Below are 25,000 nucleotides of genomic sequence, written 5' to 3' on the forward strand. Positions count from 1 at the left end.
CCGACCAATGACGAGGTCAGAATCCCGACTGACACGTAAACCGACCAATGACGAGGTCAGAATCCTGACTGACACGTAAACCGACCAATGACGAGGTCAGAATCCCGACTGACACGTAAACCGACCAATGACGAGGTCAGAATCCTGACTGACACATACACCGTCCAATGACGAGGTCAGAATCCCGACTGACACGTAAACCGACCAATGACGAGGTCAGAATCCTGACTGACACATACACCGTCCAATGACGAGGTCAGAATCCTGACTGACACGTAAACCGACCAATGACGAGGTCAGAATCCTGACTGACACGTAAACCGACCAGTGGCGAGGTCAGAATCCTGACTGACACGTAAACCGACCAATGACGAGGTCAGAAACCTGACTGACACATACACCGTCCAATGACAAGGTCAGAATCCCGACTGACACGTAAACCGTCCAATGACGAGGTCAGAATCCCGACTGACACGTAAACCGACCAGTGGCGAGGTCAGAATCCTGACTGACACGTAAACCGACCAATGACGAGGTCAGAATCCTGACTGACATGTAAACCGACCAATGACGAGGTCAGAAACCTGACTGACACATACACCGTCCAATGACAAGGTCAGAATCCCGACTGACACATAAACCGTCCAATGACGAGGTCAGAATCCTGACTGACACGTAAACCGACCAGTGGCGAGGTCAGAATCCTGACTGACATATAAACCGACCAATGACGAGCTCAGAATCCCGACTGACACGTAAACCGACCAATGACGAGGTCAGAATCCTGACTGACACGTAAACCGACCAATGACGAGGTCAGAATCCTGACTGACACGTAAACCGACCAATGACGAGCTCAGAATCCCGACTGACACATACACCGTTCAATGACAAGGTCAGAATCCCGACTGACACGTAAACCGACCAATGACGAGGTCAGAATGCTGACTGACACGTAAACCGACCAATGACGAGGTCAGAATCCCGACTGACACATAAACCGACCAATGACAAGGTCAGAATCCTGACTGACACATACACCGTCCAATGACAAGGTCAGAATCCCGACTGACACGTAAACCGACCAATGACAAGGTCAGAATCCTGACTGACACGTAAACCGACCAATGACAAGGTCAGAATCCCGACTGACACGTAAACCGACCAATGACGAGGTCAGAATCCTGACTGACACATACACCGTCCAATGACGAGGTCAGAATCCCGACTGACACGTAAACCGACCAATGACGAGGTCAGAATCCTGACTGACACATACACCGTCCAATGACGAGGTCAGAATCCTGACTGACACGTAAACCGACCAATGACGAGGTCAGAAACCTGACTGACACATACACCGTCCAATGACAAGGTCAGAATCCCGACTGACACATAAACCGTCCAATGACGAGGTCAGAATCCCGACTGACACGTAAACCGACCAATGACGAGGTCAGAATCCTGACTGACACGTAAACCGACCAATGACGAGGTCAGAATCCTGACTGACACGTAAACCGACCAATGACGAGCTCAGAATCCCGACTGACACATACACCGTTCAATGACAAGGTCAGAATCCCGACTGACACGTAAACCGACCAATGACGAGGTCAGAATGCTGACTGACACGTAAACCGACCAATGACGAGGTCAGAATCCCGACTGACACATAAACCGACCAATGACAAGGTCAGAATCCTGACTGACACATACACCGTCCAATGACAAGGTCAGAATCCCGACTGACACGTAAACCGACCAATGACAAGGTCAGAATCCTGACTGACACGTAAACCGACCAATGACAAGGTCAGAATCCCGACTGACACGTAAACCGACCAATGACGAGGTCAGAATCCTGACTGACACATACACCGTCCAATGACAAGGTCAGAATCCCGACTGACACGTAAACCGACCAATGACAAGGTCAGAATCCTGACTGACACGTAAACCGACCAATGACAAGGTCAGAATCCCGACTGACACGTAAACCGACCAATGACGAGGTCAGAATCCTGACTGACACATACACCGTCCAATGACGAGGTCAGAATCCCGACTGACACGTAAACCGACCAATGACGAGGTCAGAATCCTGACTGACACATACACCGTCCAATGACGAGGTCAGAATCCTGACTGACACGTAAACCGACCAATGACGAGGTCAGAAACCTGACTGACACATACACCGTCCAATGACAAGGTCAGAATCCCGACTGACACGTAAACCGACCAATGACGAGGTCAGAATCCTGACTGACACATAAACCGACCAATGATGAGGTCAGAATTCTGACACAAATAAAATGACCAATCAAATGGCAGAGCTAAAGTAAGGCCAGGTTTAACAACACTATTCTGTTCACTCTGTAAGATTATACTGTGCAATCACATTAATAATATTCAGGTTAATGTTTATTAATATTCATTAGACACTTGTTAATATTCATTAATAGAACATTAATATTAAAACGTGTACTGCATATGTGTGTGTGTGTGTGTGTGTGTGTGTGTCAGCTGTATTTTACAGAGATGCCTGAGATGGATGTGTATGTGAGGAGTTATGGTGGATGGATGCTCTCAGTCTCGTCTCGACTTCACACACACCTGCTAACCAAAGAACTACAGCGAGTTAACGCTAACTACAACCACACACACCACTACGCCGTGGGCTACGACAGGTATACACACACACACACACACACACACACACAGAGTAAATGCTAAATATGTACAAACAATGCTAATTACACTGACATAAAAAATGACACGCAAATTACTGTCTGTAATTATGATGTGTGTGTAATTATAGACTATAGTCTTAGCTGCAGGCTTCTGCTATTGAAAATGGAAATGTACTGGGAGGTAAATTAAGGTGTGTGTGTGTGTGTGTGTGTGTGTAGTCCTCTGAAACTCTTACACAGACATAATGAGGTGTGGTATGTGGTGAACGGTGAGCCGGTGTGCAACGGAACGATGCGTAAACCCACTCAGAGCACCACCGCTAATACTGCTACTGCTATCACTGCTAATACTCCTGCTACTAGTGATCCTACTGCTACTGATTAACCAGGTAAACGTCCCAGAACGCAAAATCTCTCTACAGTTAGTGTCTTTAACTGACCACATTGGTACCAATGACTGTTCAATGGAAAGTAGCTAAAGTAGCTAACCTGCACGAAAAGTCACTAAATGTCACTAGATGACATCATGTGCTATTCGTGATGTCATCATGTCGTATTTGCATTCTGCCTAGTGTCAGCCTTTTACATCTGCTTGCTTTTCTGCTACTCTGTGCTCACATACTGTATATTAATACAGCCAAATTCCCAATAAAGCTGTTCACATTTATATATTTTACAGTTTCTCTTGTCAGACAATGGAACGAGTATAAAATAGTGACTGAAACATGATCCATTAAGACTCTACATGTTAACCCGCAGTCACTTCCAAGCTGCTGCTCTGCACTGCTAAAATCCTGAGTTTATAACCGCGACGTTTGCCTTTCGCCAAAAAGTCACTAGATTTGTCACTAGGTGCTTTTTTTTTTTTAAAAAAAAGTCTCCAAAGGGGTCCGAAAAGTCGCTTAATCTAGCGACAGAGTCACTAAGTTGGCAACAATGGTACTAACTTGAAAACATACACAGAAATAGTCTACTTCTATGCAGAATTTTTAGTCATTTTATGTGCATTCTGGTTTGGTTCATGCCACACTGCCCTCTAGTGCTCATGCTCATATTACATTCAAATATACAGGATTATCACAAAAGTGTAAATCAACCTTCACACATGATCACGCCCTCAGAGACAGAACCCTCTACTGGCGTCCTGGAGGCTCTTATCTACACGGGAACCATTACTGACACCTGAAACTGAAACCTGAACCAGAACACGGCTCATTGTACGGCCGTGAGTCATGCTATTGGTGTCCCCATGAGACGGTGTGTTGCGGGTCCCTCAAGGCTTTTAAACACACAAAAACAGAAACACACACGTCCACCTATGACTATCATACCTACCTATCTACCTATTATAACCACTCTTACTACAATGAGATATATCTCTTCTAATATTAGTCATATTCTTCCACATAAACTCTCTATCTCCTACTTTGTTTCTCTCTTGTTCTTCTCAGGAGGCGCCAGTGGAATTGCTTGTGTGATTCTGCATCTGTTTAGCAGATACTGTAAGCGAACAAAACTGGGACCTCCGTATGAAGACTCAGTTATCAACACCATCCCTATAGTTTCACAAGAATCTTTTCTCGAGCATCCAGCTAACGGTGAAAAATTCTCCAGCTTAGCTTTTAGAAAAATGTGTTAATGCCACGCACTCTTACTGAAAAGGGTTCCTCATGGGTTCTTTGGTGCTTAAGGCAGTTTAACTTAAAACCTTTGGCGAAAGGGAAGTCTGTTGTTGTTGGCTCTACTATTTAGGATGTCCACATTTGTAGAAAGCAGCAAACCCTTCAAGATGCCAGATGAAGCTTTCTTTTTAATAGTGTAATATGTATTTATGTTACTATGTTGAGACTTTGTTAAGGGCTGTCCTTGAGTTTATGAGATAATGGGTATGTCTCAATCAGTGAGTCAGTAGATTGTGTACAGGAGTTCGGGCACTAGGACCCTGGATTACTACACACTGTGACGCTGATGACTCAATTTCCGTCATCATGACGACGTATTCTCGTTGTAAAATGTCGCCTCTGGTGTTTATCAACAACATGCAGCACTGATATCTTTCTGACGTTATATGTCGTATAAATTTATTAGCTTAATCACATGTGTTTCTGTCACGGTGCTTCAAGCAGGATCGTAGACTCGCTAGTGGATTTATTTAAATCATTAAACACTTAAAAGTCGTTAGACTCAAACACACCGTATATATAGAACATCAAATAAAGTTAAAAATCTCTAACATAAGTAATCATCTGATAGCTACAACAACGATAACAAGCTACTTATGTTTGTAGATGAAGTTGGCTGAGAGTTCGTCCGCCATTTTTTTTTTAGCACTGAGAGGCTTCAGAAAATATGACGTCATTTCCTGTAAGGGAACGTAGTGAGCATCGACGCTCCCTGGTTTTTTCGGTGCATTGTGGGATTTTTAATGGAATGAAAGTTCCAGTGCACTGGAAGGACTTTGCGATTGAGTCAGCACTTAAAATGGCCGCTTCCCTGATCAGCATCCTGACGACTGAACTAGCGAGCTGATTGAGACGCACCTTGTGTTTATTATGTTTTAATTTGCTGTATGTTTATATATCAATGTCGTGACTTTGGCTGCTTCAGGAATCAGGATTGACGTGATCACGTCATGTTTCCATCTGATGTAATTGTGATATAATACCATAAATCTCCACGCTGCGAACACTAATAAAACAATATCACATCTGCTAATGGCTGCTGTAAGATATTTCATTTTATTAGTTTTCATATGTTTAGGTTACGGCTTCAAACCTCTTGCTTTTGTATTGGTGGTCACTTGGGTTTCTGATGCTAATGAGTTCCAGAAAGATGATTCCATCACATAGACCCAAAAGATCGTATATATGATGATTATACAATGCATATCCTATAACCATTGACCTGCGATTAAAAAGAATTACTCCGTTCTGCTTAAGTCATAAATCAGCATGATCCAAATCCCCGGTACAGAGTTTCAGGCTAACACATTAACCATTAGCATTAAAGGAAGTAGGGTTGAATAGAAGGGCTGAGAAGTTGAGAAGCTTCCTCAAGTCCATGACAAAGTGACAAAGAGCAGTTGAGAAGCTCCCTCAAGTCCATGACAATGAAATGTTTTTTTTTTAATTATTTGATGTTTACAGACATGAAAATGGAACATTGTACAATTTCCAATGTCACAACGTTGGACACAATCGCTAATATTATGTACGTAGCATGTAAAGTGGAATTGCTAAGTAGCTAACGGACACACATTTACCAAGCTGACCTTTATAGCAATGGCATCAAAAAATATTCCAGTCTCTTCAGATTTCTTTCAGAAATCTGGCTCTTTTTAAGTTATCCCAAGCTTAGTAATGGGAATAGCAATGCAACTCCAACTCCATAACAAACTAAAACACATATTTCTCCCATGTACATCATGAAACTGAAGACTGTGGAGTTCTAGCTAAGAGTTTGTGATGTTTCCATAGCTGGCTCTTCATTTCTAATTCTATACCATGTTTCCACATCTTGGAGAAACCCTTACCCCATGTTTTACCTTTCATATCTTGAGGATCTTAAGCTTGTCTTCTGTCACTAGGGAGATCCTCTAACGGTGTTCTGGAAAAATACTACAAACTAAACATTGTGTTTTGATGTTTGATGGTTAAAAAAAGTTCCCACAAGTTCATCAGAGGATAAATGAACAAACATATTCAATTACTCGAGATTTTAAACTCTTCCAGTCTAACCAGGAGTTTAAAAAAAATGTCCAAAACAAGTATATATACATTCACAACAAACATAAAACATTTTAAACTCGGAGTGCAGACCTCAGATCAGTTTTCATGACTTAGATAATTATAAATGTGTGAGGAATCTGATTTTGTGCATCAGTTTCCTGAGTACAAGCCTCTACAAGTCAATCACCATGCAATCGTTGTCTTAAAATCCATAATTATCAATTATTATATCACTTTTCTAACAAATTGGCACCAAAATCCTAAAGTCTCTTGTCCAATCAACGACTGAATTTAAGGCCAAATGTGAGTGTTTGGAGAGTATTAGCAGCAATTTTTTTTTTAATTATCAGCCAAAACTCTGAAAAATCTCAAAAAACCAGAACTAGTCTGGCTCTTTATAAGTGCTCGGGTGCTATGACTCGTGCTTCTTATCATTTACATGCAATTAGGGAAGATTTGTATTTCTTAAGGAATACCATAATGATTTGTCTGATTTGTCAGAAGGTGAGAAAATGGTTCTTGTCATAATTTTCCTTGTTTTTTTTCCCCCACTTTATGGTGTGGATGAGGTTCACGCAACACTTCACCCAAACACGTTAGACGATAAAAGCTCCAGCAGCCAAAATTCTGGTTCGTTACTGTTCATAGCTCATTGTTAGCCACTAACATTTTGGGATAAATTGTCACACAGATTGGTACTCCGTAACAGTCCAGGAATGGTAGAACCAGAGCAGTCCATTAAAGAGAACCCCAAGACCAAGTAGTCTCCTGCTGTAAAGGCATCTTCTTCCTACTTAGGAGTGGCTGTTTTTTTGGGTGTGCTTTGTTTCTTGGTTTGCCATAAGTGGGCAGGAATAGTGAAGGCATCCACACTCATGCTCACGGTGCGAGACGGCAGAGCGCTGAACTGCTTCCTGTCTGAGTTGTACTTGTAAATAGCCTCCACTGAAGAGCAGGGAATTGCTCGTGGGCCGACGCCACACAGCCTCTGCATCTCATCCGACTGGCCATCCAATGTGTAGACAGCGCGGAACTGACAGTTGGAGTCACGAAGGAGGATGAGGAAGTGGTTGGCCGAGCTTTTCTCCATTTCCTAAGAAATGGGAGTGGGGTGGGAGGGATAAAGAAAACAGGGAATGAGATCAGATATCAAAGCTTGAGGTGTAAATTTTGATGTGTCCTAGTCGTAATTAACACATTAATCACCTCAGATTTGGTTTATTTTAACAATATGGCTTCCACGCTCATTATTCAGCAACCTTTAAAATAGCACTTGATCCAACACATCCTATTATTTTATTGTTTATTTGTTTATACACACTCACACTCCACAAGTTACTTGTGCGCACAACTTAATGAAATGGTAATGTGTGTGGGATGCAGGCGATTTTATCATCCGTTTAATTAACTATTTTGATTTGTCTAATTTAATCCAAATTTGATTTGTAATATCATGCAAGAAGAATTTCATTAAAGGTCAGAATCAGGCATAACTGAGACACGCCTCCACACACAGTCTGATAATCAGTGGTCGTGTGTTGGTGAGTATGGTAGAGTTTATCTATGAAAATGAATGCTAATGTGGAAGAGTTGGATCTGTATGATGCACTGAAGGTCCATGCTGTACCTCAACAATCTTGTTCTTCTGACTCTCGTTGACCTTTCCTGCGAGGCAGCAGCGTGAGAGAGCATTGTGGATGATGAACTTGTTGGATTTGAAACTTGGCTCTTTGAACAGTTTGGGTCCTGAACACACACGAACAATAAAAATACAAAAAATTAGTGTTTAGTGAAGTGTAGGGCAGACATTTATAATTTATATCTGTTGAAATGACAGTGATGTAACTGAACAATGGTGGTTCAGGGGTTCTGAGCAAAAGATCTGCAGATGAGCAAAGTTCCTGATCCTCAACTTGGTGGTCTGAAATGGAACTCATTCTGGATCAATGTGGACATTTTTTTTCCTGATTTTTGCCACTTTATCAGGTCCCGGTGCCATATTGGTCGCTTAATAGGTGTAAAATTACCGACTGTAGCCCATCTGTTGCTTTGTATAAAGTTTTGGCGCCCACTCTCCCATCTATAAATGAAAAAGAACCTTTTTCACACTGAGCAGATATGATTTGAGTGCTGGTTTATTCTCACCTCACGATCACTGCTGTGTTGAGAAACCACAAATTTACACTTCTAATGGGGACCAACCAGGTAGGTGTGTCTAATAAGGTGGTCAGTATTATCTGAATCATATTTGTTAAGTTGTTTTTACACAAAAGCAGTAGCTACCATATTGTACATTTGGAACTAGCCTGCAACACCATTATAAAGGCTACTGGATAGTTTAATAAAACTGAAATGTGGACACGGATGTGCTTCCAAAGAAGTGCCTTTTTGACTTGATGTCAGTCATGATGGTATCTCAGACTACAGTTGTGCGGTTCTTCATGTTTAGATTCTATTCATTCTTCTATTCTAAATCTCCTGATTTCACATTGGCCTCAGAAAAATTTTGTGTAAGGCCAAAGTGTGAAACATGCTTTAGAACAGGATCTGATTTTTTAAAAAAAAGTACTCACCAGTATATTCTGTGACTGATGCTGGAGAAGAAGCATTAGAGCCATTTTCCCAGTCCTTCTCTCCATTCTGATTGGCCAGACGGCCAGGTGACATCAATTTAGACACGGAGTCAGAGGTGCTGGGTGAAATAAAAAAAAAAGACTGTTTGAAAGAGATAGAACATGAAGGAGGTAGAGTATACCTGAGAGGAAGAGGATGAGCCTGGTACCTGGTGGGTTTGTCTGGAGGCAGGGGGCCGTTGGGCTGGACAAAGTTCTGCTGTTCTACTTCAGAGCAAAAAAAACAGGAAAACATTAAACGTGTCAGTATAATGGTAGCAGTAGGGTTCTTTGGATGAATCCAGCTTTCAAAAAGAGTTTTCTAAACTTTTTCTCAAATGGCAACTCTCAGTTTGTAGAACCCTTCATGAACCATTAGAGTGCTAGAAGAGCTCTTACAGAACCAAGGATGGCTACACCCTCAACAGTAGCAACCTGTGTTTCCACTGATTCTGGAACCTTTAAGGAGCTACAAAGTTCCTTAAAACTGATCCACAGAAAATTTCATGGAAAAGTTCACTGAACTATGACCCAGAAGCTAAAATAAGCCCTGGTTCTTCAGATGCAAAAGTTATAAAAGTTTTTTTTATTCAGAACACTGTATGTTTTATCTTTGTGTGTGTGTGTGTGTTTGTGTACCTTTTTTCTCCTTGCGTGGTGAGTGTGTGTGTTGTTTCTTGTTGCTGCGCTGTGCTGGTTTCTGCTTCAGCACTCTCTCCAGGTCAGCCATTATCTTCAGCTGCTGCCGTCTCTCGTACTCTGCCTTTGTGAATCCGCCACGCCTTTGTGGTGTCCCGGGGGGCGTGGCCTGAGGTGTCCTAGGGGCCTGTGCAGTCTGGGGTGGCAGGGGAGGGGCATATGTGGTAGGCAGAGACTGGGAAAGGGGCGGAGTCCCAGAGGGGAGGAGACTGTCTGTAGAAAGCAGATGGCTGCAGGATGAAGAGGAGAGGTTTAGAAAGTGTGTAGTATTTAGAATGTGTGTGTGCATGGGTGTGTGTGTGTGTGTGTGTGTGTGTGTGTCACCTTGGGTTCTCCTGTTCTTGTCTCTCTCTCCGTCTCTTAAGCTCTTCTGCTCGTCTCTGCTGTCGCTCTAGCAGCAGCGCTCTCTTCAGAGCCATCTCCTCCTCGGATAGACCCTCCTCCTACACACACACACACACACACACACACACACTCTAAATTCTAAATCTAACATTTCATTTCACATAATTCTTCTATTTTTGCTTTCTTCCTTTGAAAATTGGAAATATTTCTTTCATTCTTTCCAAAACTTATTATTTTTTCATTCTTTTATTTATTTCTATGATTATACAAATATAAAATTATTTGTATTATTATACAAGTCTTTTTTATCTTCTCTTTAGAGTCTTAGTTTCCATTTTCTTTCTTCTTTCTTTCTTTCTTTCTAAAAATTTAAAATGAAAATTTTGATATTGGCCCACGCATTCTAGACAAACCTGCACACACACACACACATATGTACCTTAAAGTAGAAGCTGACCCCTGCTCTGCTCTCCGTCTCCGTGTGGTCACTCATGGAGTCGGAGGAGAAGATGTCGAGCTGTTCCTGATCTGTCTCTCCCTCCTCCTGCCTCTGAGAGGCGCTGATGAGCACGTCACTGAGAAATGAGCACTCGGAGGGCGCTCCAGAGCTACTGCCGCCGCAGGTGCTCACAGCACACTCCACTGGAGGATGAGGGATAAAAGTTTATTGAGTGAGACTGCATTACCAGAATAACATTTTTTGAAATAGATAATGCTATAATCACAGGTGTGGATACTTACCAGCAGGGGGCGGTGCAGGGTCAGTGGGCTCCAGTTCCAGGTTGAACAGTGGAGTGTGCTCGTCGCTGGACCCGGACTCAGACTCTGCACTTTCTTGGGCTGATTGCGGTTGGAGTTGAGTGTCAGGCTCCTGGGGTGTGCGTGGACCTCCAATTCGAAGGGAGGAATTGGTCTGCACCTGACACTGGCTAGGAGAGACACGGCGAAGGTGGGGTAGCGTGTCGACGTTCTGGAGAGGTGAGAGGACACGGGTGAGGGGCTGGAAACTGAGGTCACAGGGACGGCTGGAGTGCTGCCTTTTGGGGCTCTTAGGAGGGGGGGAATTGTTATAAACCTTGCGAGTGGAGGTTTTGGATGTTTTGGGTGATTTAAGGTCACTTTGACGTGATGGTGACCCTGAAGGTGAAAGGTCACGGGTGGACTCACGTGAGAGACGAGGGGGCGTGGCTGAGATTTTTGGACTTGCTGGTATGGCCCATGCTTTGCTTGGAGATGGGGTCGTTTTAGATGGAGTGGATTTAGATGATGAAGGTGCGGATGTTTTCTTTCCCATCAGCTTCTGCTGCTGTTCTGTGAGACGCTGCATGTCCTTCTGTAGTGCCTGCAAGGCAGTGGTTAGCTTGGACACTGCCTCATTATATTCGACCAGTGGCGGCTCTTTCTCTGGCACCTTCTTTGGCTCCACTGAGAATGTCACCTGCTTCTCCAGTTTGGGCGGTGCTTTGACATCTTGTTCCCCATCCTTTTCTTCCATTTCCTCCTCTTTTTTCTTGTCTTTCTTTCTCTTTTCCTCCTCTTTCTCCTGCTCTTCTTCCTTCTGCAGTGCTTCCTCCATTCGAGTCAGCCTTTCATCTAGACTAAGTGAATCTGCCTCCTCTTTGACATTTCCTCCTTCCCCTTGTGCCCGTTGCAGTTGGAGGAAGGCGCTCTTGCCGAGTCTCTGTCTGTGCTTGGTAAAGATCGCCTCGATCCGTCTCTTCTGTGCTTCAATGGCTTTGCGTTTTTCCTCCAATTGTGCACCTAGCTCCTGAGCCTCTGCTGTGCCAGCAGGGCTCATCATCCCGGGGCTTGAAGGCTCCTCTGATCCCAGAACCCTGGAAGTCCCTGGAGACTCTGGAAGCCTTTTTCTGCGCTCAGCAAAACTTGTCATTTGGCCTCCTCTTGGTCCATTGGTGGGCGTTCCGGGGTCTTCTGATGTGTCAGAATCTCTGGAACAACCTGTTGGCCTTCTGGCACTAATTCCTTCCCCGCCAATTGGTCTGTACATCATCCCAGAACGGCATGGGGCAGAGCTGCTTAGTCTGGTCTTATCATTATCGGGAGAGTGGAGGAAAAAACCTGCTGGTGCCCCCTCTGGACGCTGTCTTGGTTCATTCTGCACTGAGTGAATGACTTGCAGTGCCTCCTCAATGGCAGGCAACTCCCCCAGTGGAGCCTGACCAATCAGCTTACTCAGATCCTCAGGAGGACTGTACAAAGTAGGGTTTGTTGCCATGGTGAGGCTGTCAGTGCTAACTGAGCGGAACAGAGGATTGCCCATGACGACATCCACGTCACTGTCCAGAGGAAAAGGAATGCTAAAAGCCACAGCAGAGAGAGGACGACTAATAGAAAGAGATAGAGATAGAGAGAAGGATAGAATGACAAATTTGAAAATTTGTCCTCACACATCGATGTGTAATCTCAATAAACTCAAACCAGATAAGCATCTTCTGTGTGCATATTTTACACAAAAAGTAGAAGTGGCATACCTGATCTGTTTTTTACTCCAGCCCCGGCCCTCTGAATGCACCACAAAACAAAACAAAAACCACCAACAATTATTTAAGCATGCAGAGCCACACAGGTTACAAATCTCTTTACCTTATTATGCAGAGTGCTCTGCCATCTCACCTGTTCCTCCACCAGAAGATACAGGGGATGACAATGACAAGAAGGGTTGTTTAAGCAGAAATGGCGATCCACTGCCACAAAGAAACAAGTCCCATAATGCAAACTATGAAATATATAAATGTGATGCCAGTCCATACGTTGGCATATGCAGTTAATTTTGAGAGTTACCTGTTACCGCTGATAGGGCTGGTGCAGTCCTCTAAACCAGAGGCATCTAGAGAACAAAGAAAGCGCACAAATTTGAGTGTTGGCGAGTATTTATGTACTTGATTTGGGTTAGGATTTGGCTTTTGGCCACAATTATGTTCAGTCAGGGTCTGAATACAAAGATTTAGCTTGTTTTATGTTCTAGAGTGGTACAACTGTCTAAGTAAAGAGATCCTGGGAGAGTGGTGGCTCTGTGGTTAAGGCTTATCATCCACTTTTGCCGTGATTGGCCAGTATTGACCAAGGAAAGGTGTGAGAATTGATTTTTGACTTCATTGGTACACTTTTTTTTTCCTCGTTTGATGGACAGCTTGAAGAACCTGGACTACCTAAGAACCTACTACATAAATATTTAAGGCCTTAATTAGGCACACTTTCAGGCCAGTGTTTCATCTTTGCAAACATATCACCAGAGGCATGCATGTACCTGTCAGGTCCAAGGTGTGCACTGGCTTGATGATATCAGGTTTCTGCACTTCAAACACAGCCAATAGCTCAGCCAGGAAACACATGATATTTACCTAGGTGTCAAACGTAATCTCAATCATCAAGAAATAACTCAAAAAAAGCAACAGGCAAGTCAGTTTTGTGAGAGTAGCATTTTTCTTCAGTGTGTCTCACCCGTAATATGGGCGGGGCGTACAGTAGGTCCTCCAACACTAGGGGGCAGCAGCCATGCAGATGGTCATTGCAAAACTCTCTGATCAACTGCAGATTATACAAGCTGTCTGCTACTGACATGGTGTCCTTCAAACAAACCTCTACAAAGAAAGATAAGAAGCAAACACTGTATTTTACAGATAAATCTCAGAGTTTTATTGACTTCCCCTGTTTGAAGCGTATAATGCCTATTTCTCAATAGTGACCACTTACATCATTTTCAGTGGAGGAATGTATAGAGGAAAATGTATTTTCTAACAGAAACACATTTAAGCACAACAGCAGTAACAACTGCTATGTTCATGACTGCTAAAGATACATCAACAGAAGAGTTGGAGAATTTCAAGTAGGCTTCAAGAAATTGCCTTCTGGGTAAAGTGGTGCATCCTCAGCAGTGTTAACTCAATCTCTCGAGCCTCCAAAGGGACTTCTAATCATCACTTGTGCTGATAATTCAATTCACATTAATTTATACAGTGCCTTTAATAGTAAGCATTGTCCCAAAGCAGCTTTACAGAAATCCAGATGAAGATTTTGATCCCTAATGAACAAGCCAGAGGTGACAGTGGTGAGGGAAACCTCTCTGAGACGACACGAGCAGTGGGGGTTCTAGGCCATTTCAACAGGGGAGAACCAATCGTTCTGTTGTTCTGTTACAACGGCCAGTCACATTAGACCCTTTTAATCTCCAAATAATGTGATACTTTGAATAAGTTTACATGACTGTGAGTTACACAAACAAAGTAGTTTGCTGCGATAGACAGAGTAGTTTTTAAAAAATTGTGCACACCTTTATTTATTGTTTGTCACTATCACTGATTCGCTGCCTTGTTCCACTTCCTTCCAAGTTAGACTTAAGGGTCCACCCCCTTAATGGGTTCTAGAAAAGTTTTTTTGAGTGCTGCTTTGCCACTGTATGATTGAAAAATGAACCAGGCTACATAGATAATAATTATTTCACAGTTGTCTCACTCTGCATTTAGGGGGGTGCAGGGGCACTGGCCCCTCTCTGCCCCTCCCTGAACCACTTATGAACCTCAAAGGCATGAAGTACATGTAGAAAATTTCCATATTCTAAATGGGGATCCCAGAAAATCGTCTAATAATACCTCCAAAACTGAATCTGAATACGAGGACCTTTTTTCCTTACTTGGAACCTTAACCTTTGGACCTAAGGCGCCAACAATGAATATGAATATGACTATGGGATGAGCACAAGAGAGTCTTTATGATTATAGAAGCAGCACTTAGTTACACATCTACAGGATCCAGGTGAAATAATTCACTGGAGCAAGGGTAATAACAAAATGACCTCCAAGATCTGAGTGGCCACTATGAGAAAAGTAGATCAGTGTAATGAGGACACACTAAAACCAGTTTTTTATACTCAAGCAGTGTGAAAAATATACAATACATTAATATAAGTGTTCAGTGGCTCTTTGTGGTATACAGCTGATTGTGACTGATTTCTTACCCTCTAGGGGCAAAATCTGGGGGCAATAGAAGTGTATGGTGGCAGCGATGGCACAGCCGTTGGACAGATCTTTCACTCCGGACACAACTGTAAAGGTGGGAGTCTGTTTAGACCGCACCTTGTCCTTTCTGTAGCGGATCTGGGTTTGGGGTGGAAGAAAGAGAGATGGACAGAAACAAAAACAAGAGATATTTGGATAAGGGGTTTATTGGGGTGCTGAACCAGGCATCACCTGAGTGAATCACCTGAGTGAATCACTCCAGTGAATCAGATTCATTTTCACTCTGTTTGAACCTGATTTACTGGGTTCTTTTAAAGAGCTGCTCATGCGAATGAGCCACTCTTGTGTTTAATTCAGAACACTGAGTTAATATCTAGGCTCAGTCCCAAAAGCTAGAATTTACAGTATGCTTAGTAACATACTTACTAAAACATAATGTTAAGAAAACATTTGAGTGTTTATATCATGGTGGACGGTGCGTATTACCCATACTGCATGTCAAGTCTAGTCACCATAAAAGCACACATTCGGACTTTAGTAGAGAGCAATGTATTTCTGTCTAAAATGTTTAGCAGGAAACCACTGATTTGTGGTCAAATGGGAAATTAGCATACATTCTGTAGCTAGCTATGTTGTTTGTGTAGTCATAGCGCAGGGCTACTGAGCTTTTTTACTTTCGTGTCAGTAGGAGCGGGCAATATGAAGCTTGTGGGACAAAGAAGGCCATGTTTATTAATGTGAGAGCGTATATGGTAGTGTGTGACACATTTACTGCGTTTTTTAATTCATCCTCAGTAACCGTCAGTGTCACAGTGGTTTAAAATACTCATTCGTTCATATTTTGACAAATAGTTAGAAAATATCCGGAGCAGGTGCAAACAATAATAACTACAGGTTCGGGCAGGAACCGTGGCAAAAGGCAGTTACACCCAGCAGTGTGTGAAATCAGTGTTACTAATCCCACCTTCATGTCCAAGTCCAAAATCCCTCAACTAAATGTCCAAGTCACATCTTGAAGAGCAAAGTCAAATCTCAAAAGGACAAATCTAAGTCATGAAAACTGCGACTGAGTCATATTTAAGTCCAAGTCTAGTCTGTTTACTAACGTAACAGATATAAATGAAGTGTAGAGTTAAAGCTACATCCTCTGGAACATACCGCTAGAGATCCGATGTGTTTAGTGTTCTTATGTCAGTCGTTTTCTTTTCTAGAGACTCGTGATGCAGTACCTACACACACACACCATCCTTTTATGATTGTTGTTTAGAATTAAACTAGCTTTTGGGACACAGCCGTTACTGACCACACGAGTCCACTGGACCTGTTCAGAAGAAACGACTGTTCAGTAATGCAAAGGCAATTGGAATCGCTCCTATGATGGAGAGTTTGCATTGGTTTTAGCTTAAGCTACTGTAAATTGAAGCCATTTTCCCCTTACACACACACACACACACACACACACAAACACACACATTAATACAGCAATACATTAACACACTCATAGATTCACATCACATGTCAAAGCAAAACAACACAATCTCTGAAGCCAGCGTACAGGTTGTGTTTTTATCCTTTACACACACACACACACACACACACAGCACAGCAGCAAGGCAGGGCCACAGCTACAGGGGAGAAAAGAAAAGCGAGTGGAATTTACGTGTGCTGTGGAAAAGCGTTACTGTGAAGCACAAGCTCAGTCATGTTCAGTGGCCAAGCCATGAAAACACAGGCAGCGGGAATGACACTGAGTGAGTCGTAGAGATGGGCAAATCATAACAAGTGATTCATTTCAAATGACTCCTTTAAGTGAATGATGCAAATCACAAACAAGTGATTCATTTTAAACGATTCCTTTAAGCAAATGGGACGTATCATAAACTAGTGATTCATTTTAAATGATTTCTTTAAGCAAATGGGACGTATCATAAACTAGTGATTCATTTTAAATGATTCCTTTAAGTGAATGGGATGTATCATAAACTAGTGAGTCATTTTAAACGATTCCTTTAAGCAAATGAGACTTATCATAAACTAGTGATTCATTTTAAATGATTTCTTTAAGCGAATGGGATGTATCGTAAACTAGTGATTCATTTTAAATGAATCCTTTAACCAAGTGGGGTGAATCACAAACAAGTGATTCGTTTTCAATGACTCCTTTAAGCAAATAGCGTGAATCACAAACAAGAGATTCATTTTAAACAGCTCATTGTTTAAGTGAATGGAGCAAATTGAAGTGACACACTAAAATAAGCACAATAAAGCACAGCCTGATGTAGGTAATAAGAATTAGATAATAATTATTATAATACAATTTTAATCACAAACATCAGTGATTGAATCGAATCAAAATGCAACTAGTTTGATGTTTGTTTCACTTAAACGGGTAGCTCAAAACTACTGAATCACTAAATCAGCTCTGATGCCCATCACTACTGTGAGTCAGTGAATGAGTGATTATGTAGAAAACAGAAGTTTAGTCTTTCATAATAAATCTACTAAAAAGAGAAATAGGAATTTAAAAATGCTGAAGAAAAACAACTTAACTAAGATCACAGCTTTTCCCCACTGAAAGCTGTAAAATGATAAAGAAAAATAAAGTAAAAGACTTTAAAATGGGCAGGCAACAAAACACCAACAAACTGAAATAATGACGGAATCCCACAACAAGACGGAAAAATGTGATTATGGAAACTCGTATGGCCTGAAATACTAAATTATTACGAGAGAGAGAGAGAGAGAAAGAAAGAAAGAAATGTGTTTTCTATCCAATGAGGGGCTGAGGCTGCCAGTATAAAATAAATAAATTATATCTATAAGTAAATAATAATTGGAAATAATTAAGGAATTATATTTATATATATATATAATATATTTTTTTGTTCATGGAATGCACCAAGGCCTAAGTAGTAAACAAACAAACAAACAAACAATTGAATATATTCTCTTTAAGTGTTTATTTAACATTTTATTTAATTAACCATTAAAATAATTCACATTTTAATTATTTAATTATGAATATAATTAATTTATTTTGTATTGGCTCCTTTTGGTTTGGAATAGAGTGGAGGGGTCATGGTGTGTGTGTGTGTGTGTGTGTGTGTGTGTGTGTGTGTGTGTGTGTGTGTGTGTGTGTGGGTTGCCATGGAGACAGCAGGCTGGTGTGTATACGTTACCACAGGAGGTTTTTTCCCCGACTCCTTCAAACAAAAAGCGATGGCATGCTGGATGCAGGATGGCAGAGAGAGGAGGACAGGTGTAAATGCCACGGCAACCGTCGCCAAGGCGACCAGAGTCACACATACAGTTACACCAGGAAGAGAAGAAGCAAAAAAGAAACAGGAAGGGGCGGAGTCTTAGGAGAGATTCCTCATGCTATGCCAGCTGCCAAAAGTCATACTTAAAAATTCGGTTTAAAAATTGGTATGCGGGCTCTCTTTGATTTCATTGGCTGAGAGGAGAAATGGGAGTGGTCTGATTGGTTAATGAGAAATTATTTCTTCTTTTTGAACAGTAAATACAAAAGGAAAGTTTTAATGATGAGGGAAAATCACAATGATGAAATCGCTAATGTAACTTCCTGTCAAAAGCCAGTAACCAATCAGAATGGTTTTGGTAAGGCACATGTGTGAAACTCCGCCCTGCTCCTCCCACATATAAAAAAAATCATTTATTATACAGTATAAACTCAGTATGCAGTGAAATACAACAGAGAGTGCAGTGTAGATACGCACTCATCACACAATGTAGATACGCACTCATCACACAATGTAGATACGCACTCATCACACTGTTTAGATACACACTCATCATGTGGTGTAGATTCGCACTCATCACACGGTGTAGATACACACACTCATCACAAGGTGTAGATACGCACTCATCACACAATGTAGATACGCACTCATCACACAGTGTAGATACGCACTCATCACGCGGTGTAGATAAACTCATCACACAGTGTAGATACACACTCATCACGCGGTGTAGATACGCACTCATCACGCAGTGTAGTTACACTCATCATGAGGTGTAGATACACACACTCATCACACGGTGTAAACACGCACTCATCACGTGGTGTAGACACGCACTCATCACACGGTGTAGATACGCACTCATCACACGGTGTAGACACGCACTCATCACACGGTGTAGACACGCACTCATCACACGGTGTAGATACGCACTCATCACACGGTGTAGACACGCACTCATCACGCGGTGTAGATACACACTCATCACGCGGTGTAGATACGCATTCATCAGACGGTGTAGACACACACTCATCACACGGTGTAGATATACGCACTCATCACACGGTGTAGATACACACACTCATCACACAGTGTAGATACACACACTCATCACACGGTGTAGACACACACTCATCACACGGTGTAGACACACACTCATCACACGGTGTAGATATACACACTCATCACACGGTGTAGATACGCACTCATCACACGGTGTAGATACACACTCATCACGCAGTGTAGACACGCACTCATCACACAATGTAGATATACACACTCATCACGCGGTATAGATACACACTCATCACACGGTGTAGACACACACTCATCACACGGTGTAGACACACACTCATCACACGGTGTAGATATACACACTCATCACGCGGTATAGATACGCACTCATCACGCGGTGTAGATACGCACTCATCACGCGGTGTAGACACGCACTCATCACGCGGTGTAGACACGCACTCATCACGCGGTGTAGACACGCACTCATCACGCGGTGTAGATACGCACTCATCACACGGTGTAGATACACACTCATCACACGGTGTAGATACACACACTCATCACACGGTGTAGACACACACTCATCACACGGTGTAGATACACACACTCATCACACGGTGTAGATACACACACTCATCACACGGTGTAGACACACGCACTCATCACACGGTGTAGATACACACTCATCACACGGTGTAGATACACACACTCATCACACGGTGTAGACACACACACTCATCACACGGTGTAGACATACACACTCATCACACGGTGTAGATACGCACTCATCACGCGGTGTAGATACGCACTCATCACGCTGTGTAGACACGCACTCATCACGCGGTGTAGATACACACTCACCACACGGTGTAGACACACGCACTCATCACACGGTGTAGATACACACTCATCACACGGTGTAGATACACACACTCATCACACGGTGTAGACACACACACTCATCACACGGTGTAGACATACACACTCATCACACGGTGTAGATACACACTCATCACACGGTGTAGATACACACACTCATACACGGTGTAGATATACGCACTCATCACACAGTGTAGATATGCACTCATCACACGGTGTAGATACGCACTCATCAGACAGTGTAGATACGCACTCATCACACGGTGTAGATACACACACTCATCACACAATGTAGATACAATTCAATTCAATTCAATTCAATTTTATTTGTATAGCGCTTTTAACAATGGACACTGTCACAAAGCAGCTTTACAGAAATAAATGGATTCACAAAAATATATTGTAAATATTTAAATTTATCACTGTGAATTTATCCCTAATGAGCAAGCCAGTGGCGACGGTGGCAAGGAAAAACTCCCCGAGATGATATGAGGAAGAAACCTTGAGAGGAACCAGGCTCAAAAGGGAACCCATCCTCATCTGGGTGCAACGGATAGTGCAATTATAAATAAATCCCTTCTATTGTGTACTATATGGACAAATAGTGCAATTGTGCAACCAATAAATTCATCACAGTATTTGCAAGAGGTCCGGCTGGTTAAAATCTATCCACTGTCCACTGATGGAGTCCTGAGTACGAAGCTGCTCGTGGCAACTGCAGCCCCAAAGCCACTACAGCAATCGCAGTCCCAAGCCATTACAGTACAGCTCCCCATATGTGATCCCCAAGCCATCTCCACAGCCCCCAGGTGGCACCATCCCCAGCAATCCAAACAGTTCTTCAGGCAGTCCATATGGGGCCACCCCCAGCAGCAGCGAGCGAACTCAACCGATGAGAACTCCAACCAGAAGTAGGGCATCAGGATGGGTCAGGCAGCGAGGAGGAGCAGAAGGGGTCAGGATCACTGGCATCACTGGCATCTCAGAAGTAGCATGTGTAGCTCGACAGAGAGTGAGGGAGAGAGAGAGATGGAGAGAAAGGAAGAGATTGTTAGGTGAGCTTTTGTCCTCTAATGGTTAAGCACGATGTACTTTGCATGCAGAGTGCAAGCAGGGACTCCGGCAAGACTAGCTATGACAGCATAACTGAAAGGGAGAGCCAGAAGCTAACACAGACATGAGGGCACCCTGGGACATAAGGCAGCCAGCCACTCCACCGTCGACAAACCTGAGTGAACGTGTGAGAGTGGGGGGGCGACAGCATCCAAACATCCCATTTCACCACAACACTCTATGCCTGTGAAACCCTCCAGACCTGCCCCTGTACCTAAGAAAACTATTCACAAAAGGCTTGACTAAACAAATATGTTTTCAGCCTCGACTTAAACACTGAGACTGTGTCTGAGCCCCGAACACTAAGTGGAAGGCTGTTCCATAACTGTGGGGCTTTGTATGAGAAAGCTCTACCCCCAGCTGTAGCCCGCATTATTCGAGGTACCAACAAATAGCCTGCATCTTTTGATCTGAGTAGGCGTGACGGATCATAAAAGACCAAAAGTTCGCTCAGGTACTGTGGCGCGAGACCATTTAGTGCTTTATAGGTCAATAGTAGTATTTTATAATCAATACGAAATTTGATTGGGAGCCAATGCAGTGTGGATAAGATAGGGGTGATGTGGTCATATCTTCTGGTTCTAGTAAGGACTCTCGCTGCTGCATTCTGGACTAACTGGAGCTTGTTTATGCATCTACTGGAACATCCAGACAGTAAGGCATTACAATAATCCAACCTAGAGGTAACAAAGGCATGAACTAATTTTTCTGCATCGTGTAGTGACAATATATTTCTTATTTTAGCAATATTTCTGAGATGAAAGAAAGCAATCCTAGTTATATTATCTACATGAGCTTCAAAAGAAAGACTAGAGTCGATAATCACACCAAGGTCTTTTACTGCTGCACATGATGAAACAGAAAGGTCATCCAGAGTTATTATGTAATCAGAAAGCTTACTTCTAGCTGCATGTGGTCCTAGTACAAGTACTTCTGTCTTGTCAGAATTAAGTAAGAGAAAGTTAATAAGCATCCAGTTTCTAATGTCTTTTACACATTCCTCAACTTTATTAAGCTGGTGTCTGTCATCTGGCTTTGCTGAAACATACAACTGTGTGTCATCAGCGTAACAGTGGAAGCTAATACCATGCTTACGAATAATTTTGCCCAGAGGTAGCATATATAAAGAAAAGAGCAGTGGGCCTAAAACAGAGCCTTGCGGAACACCAAACTTTACCTTAGCATGAGAAGAGAAGTCACCATTTACGTTTACAAACTGATAACGATCAGTCAAATAAGACCTGAGCCAGGAAAGGGCTGTTCCCTTAATGCCTACTACATTTTCTAGTCTATTGAGGAGAATAGCATGATCAATGGTATCAAAAGCTGCACTAAGGTCAAGCAGCACCAGCAAGGAGACACAACCCTGATCAGAGGCCAGTAGTAAGTCATTTACAACTTTTACCAGTGCTGTCTCTGTGCTATGATGAGGCCTAAATCCTGACTGATACATTTCATGAATGTTATTCCTATGTAAGTATGAGCATAGCTGCTGTACTACAACCTTTTCTAGGACCTTGGCGTTAAAGGGGAGGTTTGATATTGGTCTATAGTTGGACAACTGTCAGGGGTCAAGGTCAGGTTTTTTAATCAAGGGCTTGATAACTGCTAAATTAAAAGATTTAGGTACATAGCCAATGCTAAGGGAAGAACTGATGATCTTTAAAAGAGGTTTGATTGTTTCAGGAATTATCTGTTTGAGGAAACAAGTAGGTAAAGGATCTAGCATACAGGTTGATGATTTTGATGATGAAATTAGTGAAATTAGTTCAGTCTCTTCAAGGGGACTAAAGCGTTGTAGTTGTTTATCTAATATTATCATATTATCATCTACAGGGTTAGTTATAGAACTGTCCGGTTTTAAATTAATAGTCTGAATTTCTAGCCTGATATTTTCAATTTTACCATTGAAAAAATTCATGAAGTCATCGCTGCTATATAATGATTGTGTGCGTGTTTCTATTGTGGTCTTATTCCTAGTTAATTTTGCTACAGTATTAAATAAGAATCTAGGATTATTTCTGTTATCTTCAATTAGGGTGGAGAGATACATTGATCTAGCAGCACTAAGAGCTTTCTTATAGCTCAATAGGCTCTCCTTCCATGCTATTTGAAATACTACCAAGTTAGTTTGACGCCATTTACGTTCTAGTTTTCGAGTGGTCTGTTTTAAAGTTCGTGTGTGATCGCTATACCAGGGTGCTAGCTTTTTCTCCCTAATTATTTTTCTTTTAAGTGGAGCTACCTTATCTAGTGAGTTGCAGAACGTTGATTCTAAACATTCAGTTGCCTGGTCAAGTTCTTCGGGATCAGACGGTGATCCAATCATGGTTGATAAATCTGGGAGATTACTGATAAAACTCTGTGCAGTTGTTGACGTGAACGTACGTTTGACACGGTGACGTGGCAAGGTGCATATACTATGATTAATACACATTTTAAATGAGATGAGGTAATGATCTGAGATAGCTTCAGACTGTGGACATGAGACTATATTTTCTATATTTAATCCGAATGTTAGTATTAAATCAAGAGTGTGACCACCACTATGGGTGGGTCCTATTACATTCTGATTAACCCCTACAGAATCTAGAATGGACACAACTGCTGTTCTCAGAGGGTCATCTGGATTATCAAAATGAATATTAAAGTCTCCAACAATTAATGCCTTGTCTAAAGAAACAACCAGGTTAGAGATGAAATCCGCAAATTCACACAGGAATTCAGAATATGGCCCTGGGGGTCTGTAAATAATAATTACTGGAATCACCTGGGTAGACTTATTTTTAGTGGCTACGTATGTTATGTTAGAATAAAGAACTTCAAATGCGTTGAATTTATGACTAGGTTTTTGTGTGACGGCTAGATTATCATTATAAATGACTGCGACGCCTCCTCCTTTGCCAGTTAGACGGGGCTGATGTATGTAACTGTACCCAGGAGGACTAGCTTCATTTAATGCTACAAACTCGTTTGGTTTAATCCACGTTTCTGTTAAACACAGTACATTAAACTCCTGATCAGTAATGGTTTCATTAACAATAAGCGCTTTAGACGTAAGAGATCTAATATTCAACAGTCCTAGCTTCAGATCAACGGTGCTGGCTATGCATTCGGTATGGTTTAATTTTATGTTAATTAGATTACTAAAACAAACTGTCTGAGTATGTCTATAATTTTGTTTAGCTCGGGGAACAGACACAGTCTCAATACGGTGGAACCTAAGTGACGACTCAGTGCAGCTAGCAGACGGTCGGTTTAGCCTGCTTGTCTGCTCCCTGGCCTTGGCCCTGGATTGTCACCGATTAACTAGGCCTGTTCTGAGACTATGTGCTATGCTGCAAGAAATGAGAGCAGCACCTTCCCGAGTGGGATGGACACCGTCCCGCCCTAACAGGCCAGCCTTGCCCTCAAAGTTAGTCCAATTATCTATAAAGCCCACATTGTTTTCGGAGCACCACCTGGACATCCAGCAGTTCAGCGACCATAACCTGCTGTAAGCTACATCGCCATGCCGCATTGGGATGGGGCCAGAGCATACTACAGCATCGGACATCGCCTTCGCTAATTTACACACCTCTACCAAGTTAATCTTAGTAACCTCAGACTGATGAAGGCGTATATCATTAGCTCCTACATGAATAACTATCTTTGAGAACCTGTGCTTGCCTAAGACCC

General features: G+C 42.4%; 2 protein-coding genes across 5 annotated transcripts in view; one reads left to right on the forward strand and one right to left on the reverse strand.

Moving 5' to 3' along the window:
* The window catches only part of soul5l (heme-binding protein soul5, like), an 11,647-nt gene extending 6,236 nt beyond the window's left edge, over positions 1-5,411 (forward strand). Inside the window, exons 6-8 of one of the 2 annotated variants that reach the window (XM_053229835.1) lie at positions 2,530-2,693; positions 2,916-3,085; positions 4,148-5,411. In XM_053229835.1, the coding sequence (XP_053085810.1) occupies positions 2,530-2,693; positions 2,916-3,081 (330 nt within the window). In that variant the 3' untranslated portion in view covers positions 3,082-3,085; positions 4,148-5,411. The remainder of the gene's footprint in view (positions 1-2,529; positions 2,694-2,915; positions 3,086-4,147) is intronic. The other variant, XM_053229836.1, reaches the window with a different exon arrangement.
* Positions 5,412-5,435: 24 nt separating this feature from the next.
* The window catches only part of LOC113524911 (calmodulin-regulated spectrin-associated protein 3), a 27,595-nt gene continuing 8,030 nt past the window's right edge, over positions 5,436-25,000 (reverse strand). The window contains exons 6-20 of one of the 3 annotated variants that reach the window (XM_026911297.3): positions 18,236-18,283; positions 15,056-15,194; positions 13,543-13,682; positions 13,349-13,442; positions 12,883-12,928; positions 12,715-12,785; positions 12,573-12,603; positions 10,822-12,425; positions 10,520-10,722; positions 10,060-10,178; positions 9,676-9,965; positions 9,207-9,261; positions 8,998-9,116; positions 8,052-8,170; positions 5,436-7,517 (exon numbers count right to left, since the gene is read on the reverse strand). In XM_026911297.3, the coding sequence (XP_026767098.3) occupies positions 7,215-7,517; positions 8,052-8,170; positions 8,998-9,116; positions 9,207-9,261; positions 9,676-9,965; positions 10,060-10,178; positions 10,520-10,722; positions 10,822-12,425; positions 12,573-12,603; positions 12,715-12,785; positions 12,883-12,928; positions 13,349-13,442; positions 13,543-13,682; positions 15,056-15,194; positions 18,236-18,283 (3,381 nt within the window). In that variant the 3' untranslated portion in view covers positions 5,436-7,214. Of the gene's footprint in view, positions 7,518-8,051; positions 8,171-8,997; positions 9,117-9,206; positions 9,265-9,675; positions 9,966-10,059; positions 10,179-10,519; positions 10,723-10,821; positions 12,426-12,572; positions 12,604-12,714; positions 12,786-12,882; positions 12,929-13,348; positions 13,443-13,542; positions 13,683-15,055; positions 15,195-18,235; positions 18,284-25,000 lie in introns of all 3 variants that reach the window. The other 2 variants (XM_026911296.3, XM_026911298.3) reach the window with 2 other exon arrangements.

This window comes from Pangasianodon hypophthalmus, chromosome 26 (genome assembly GCF_027358585.1).
Source record: "Pangasianodon hypophthalmus isolate fPanHyp1 chromosome 26, fPanHyp1.pri, whole genome shotgun sequence".
NCBI classification, from domain to species: domain Eukaryota; kingdom Metazoa; phylum Chordata; class Actinopteri; order Siluriformes; family Pangasiidae; genus Pangasianodon; species Pangasianodon hypophthalmus.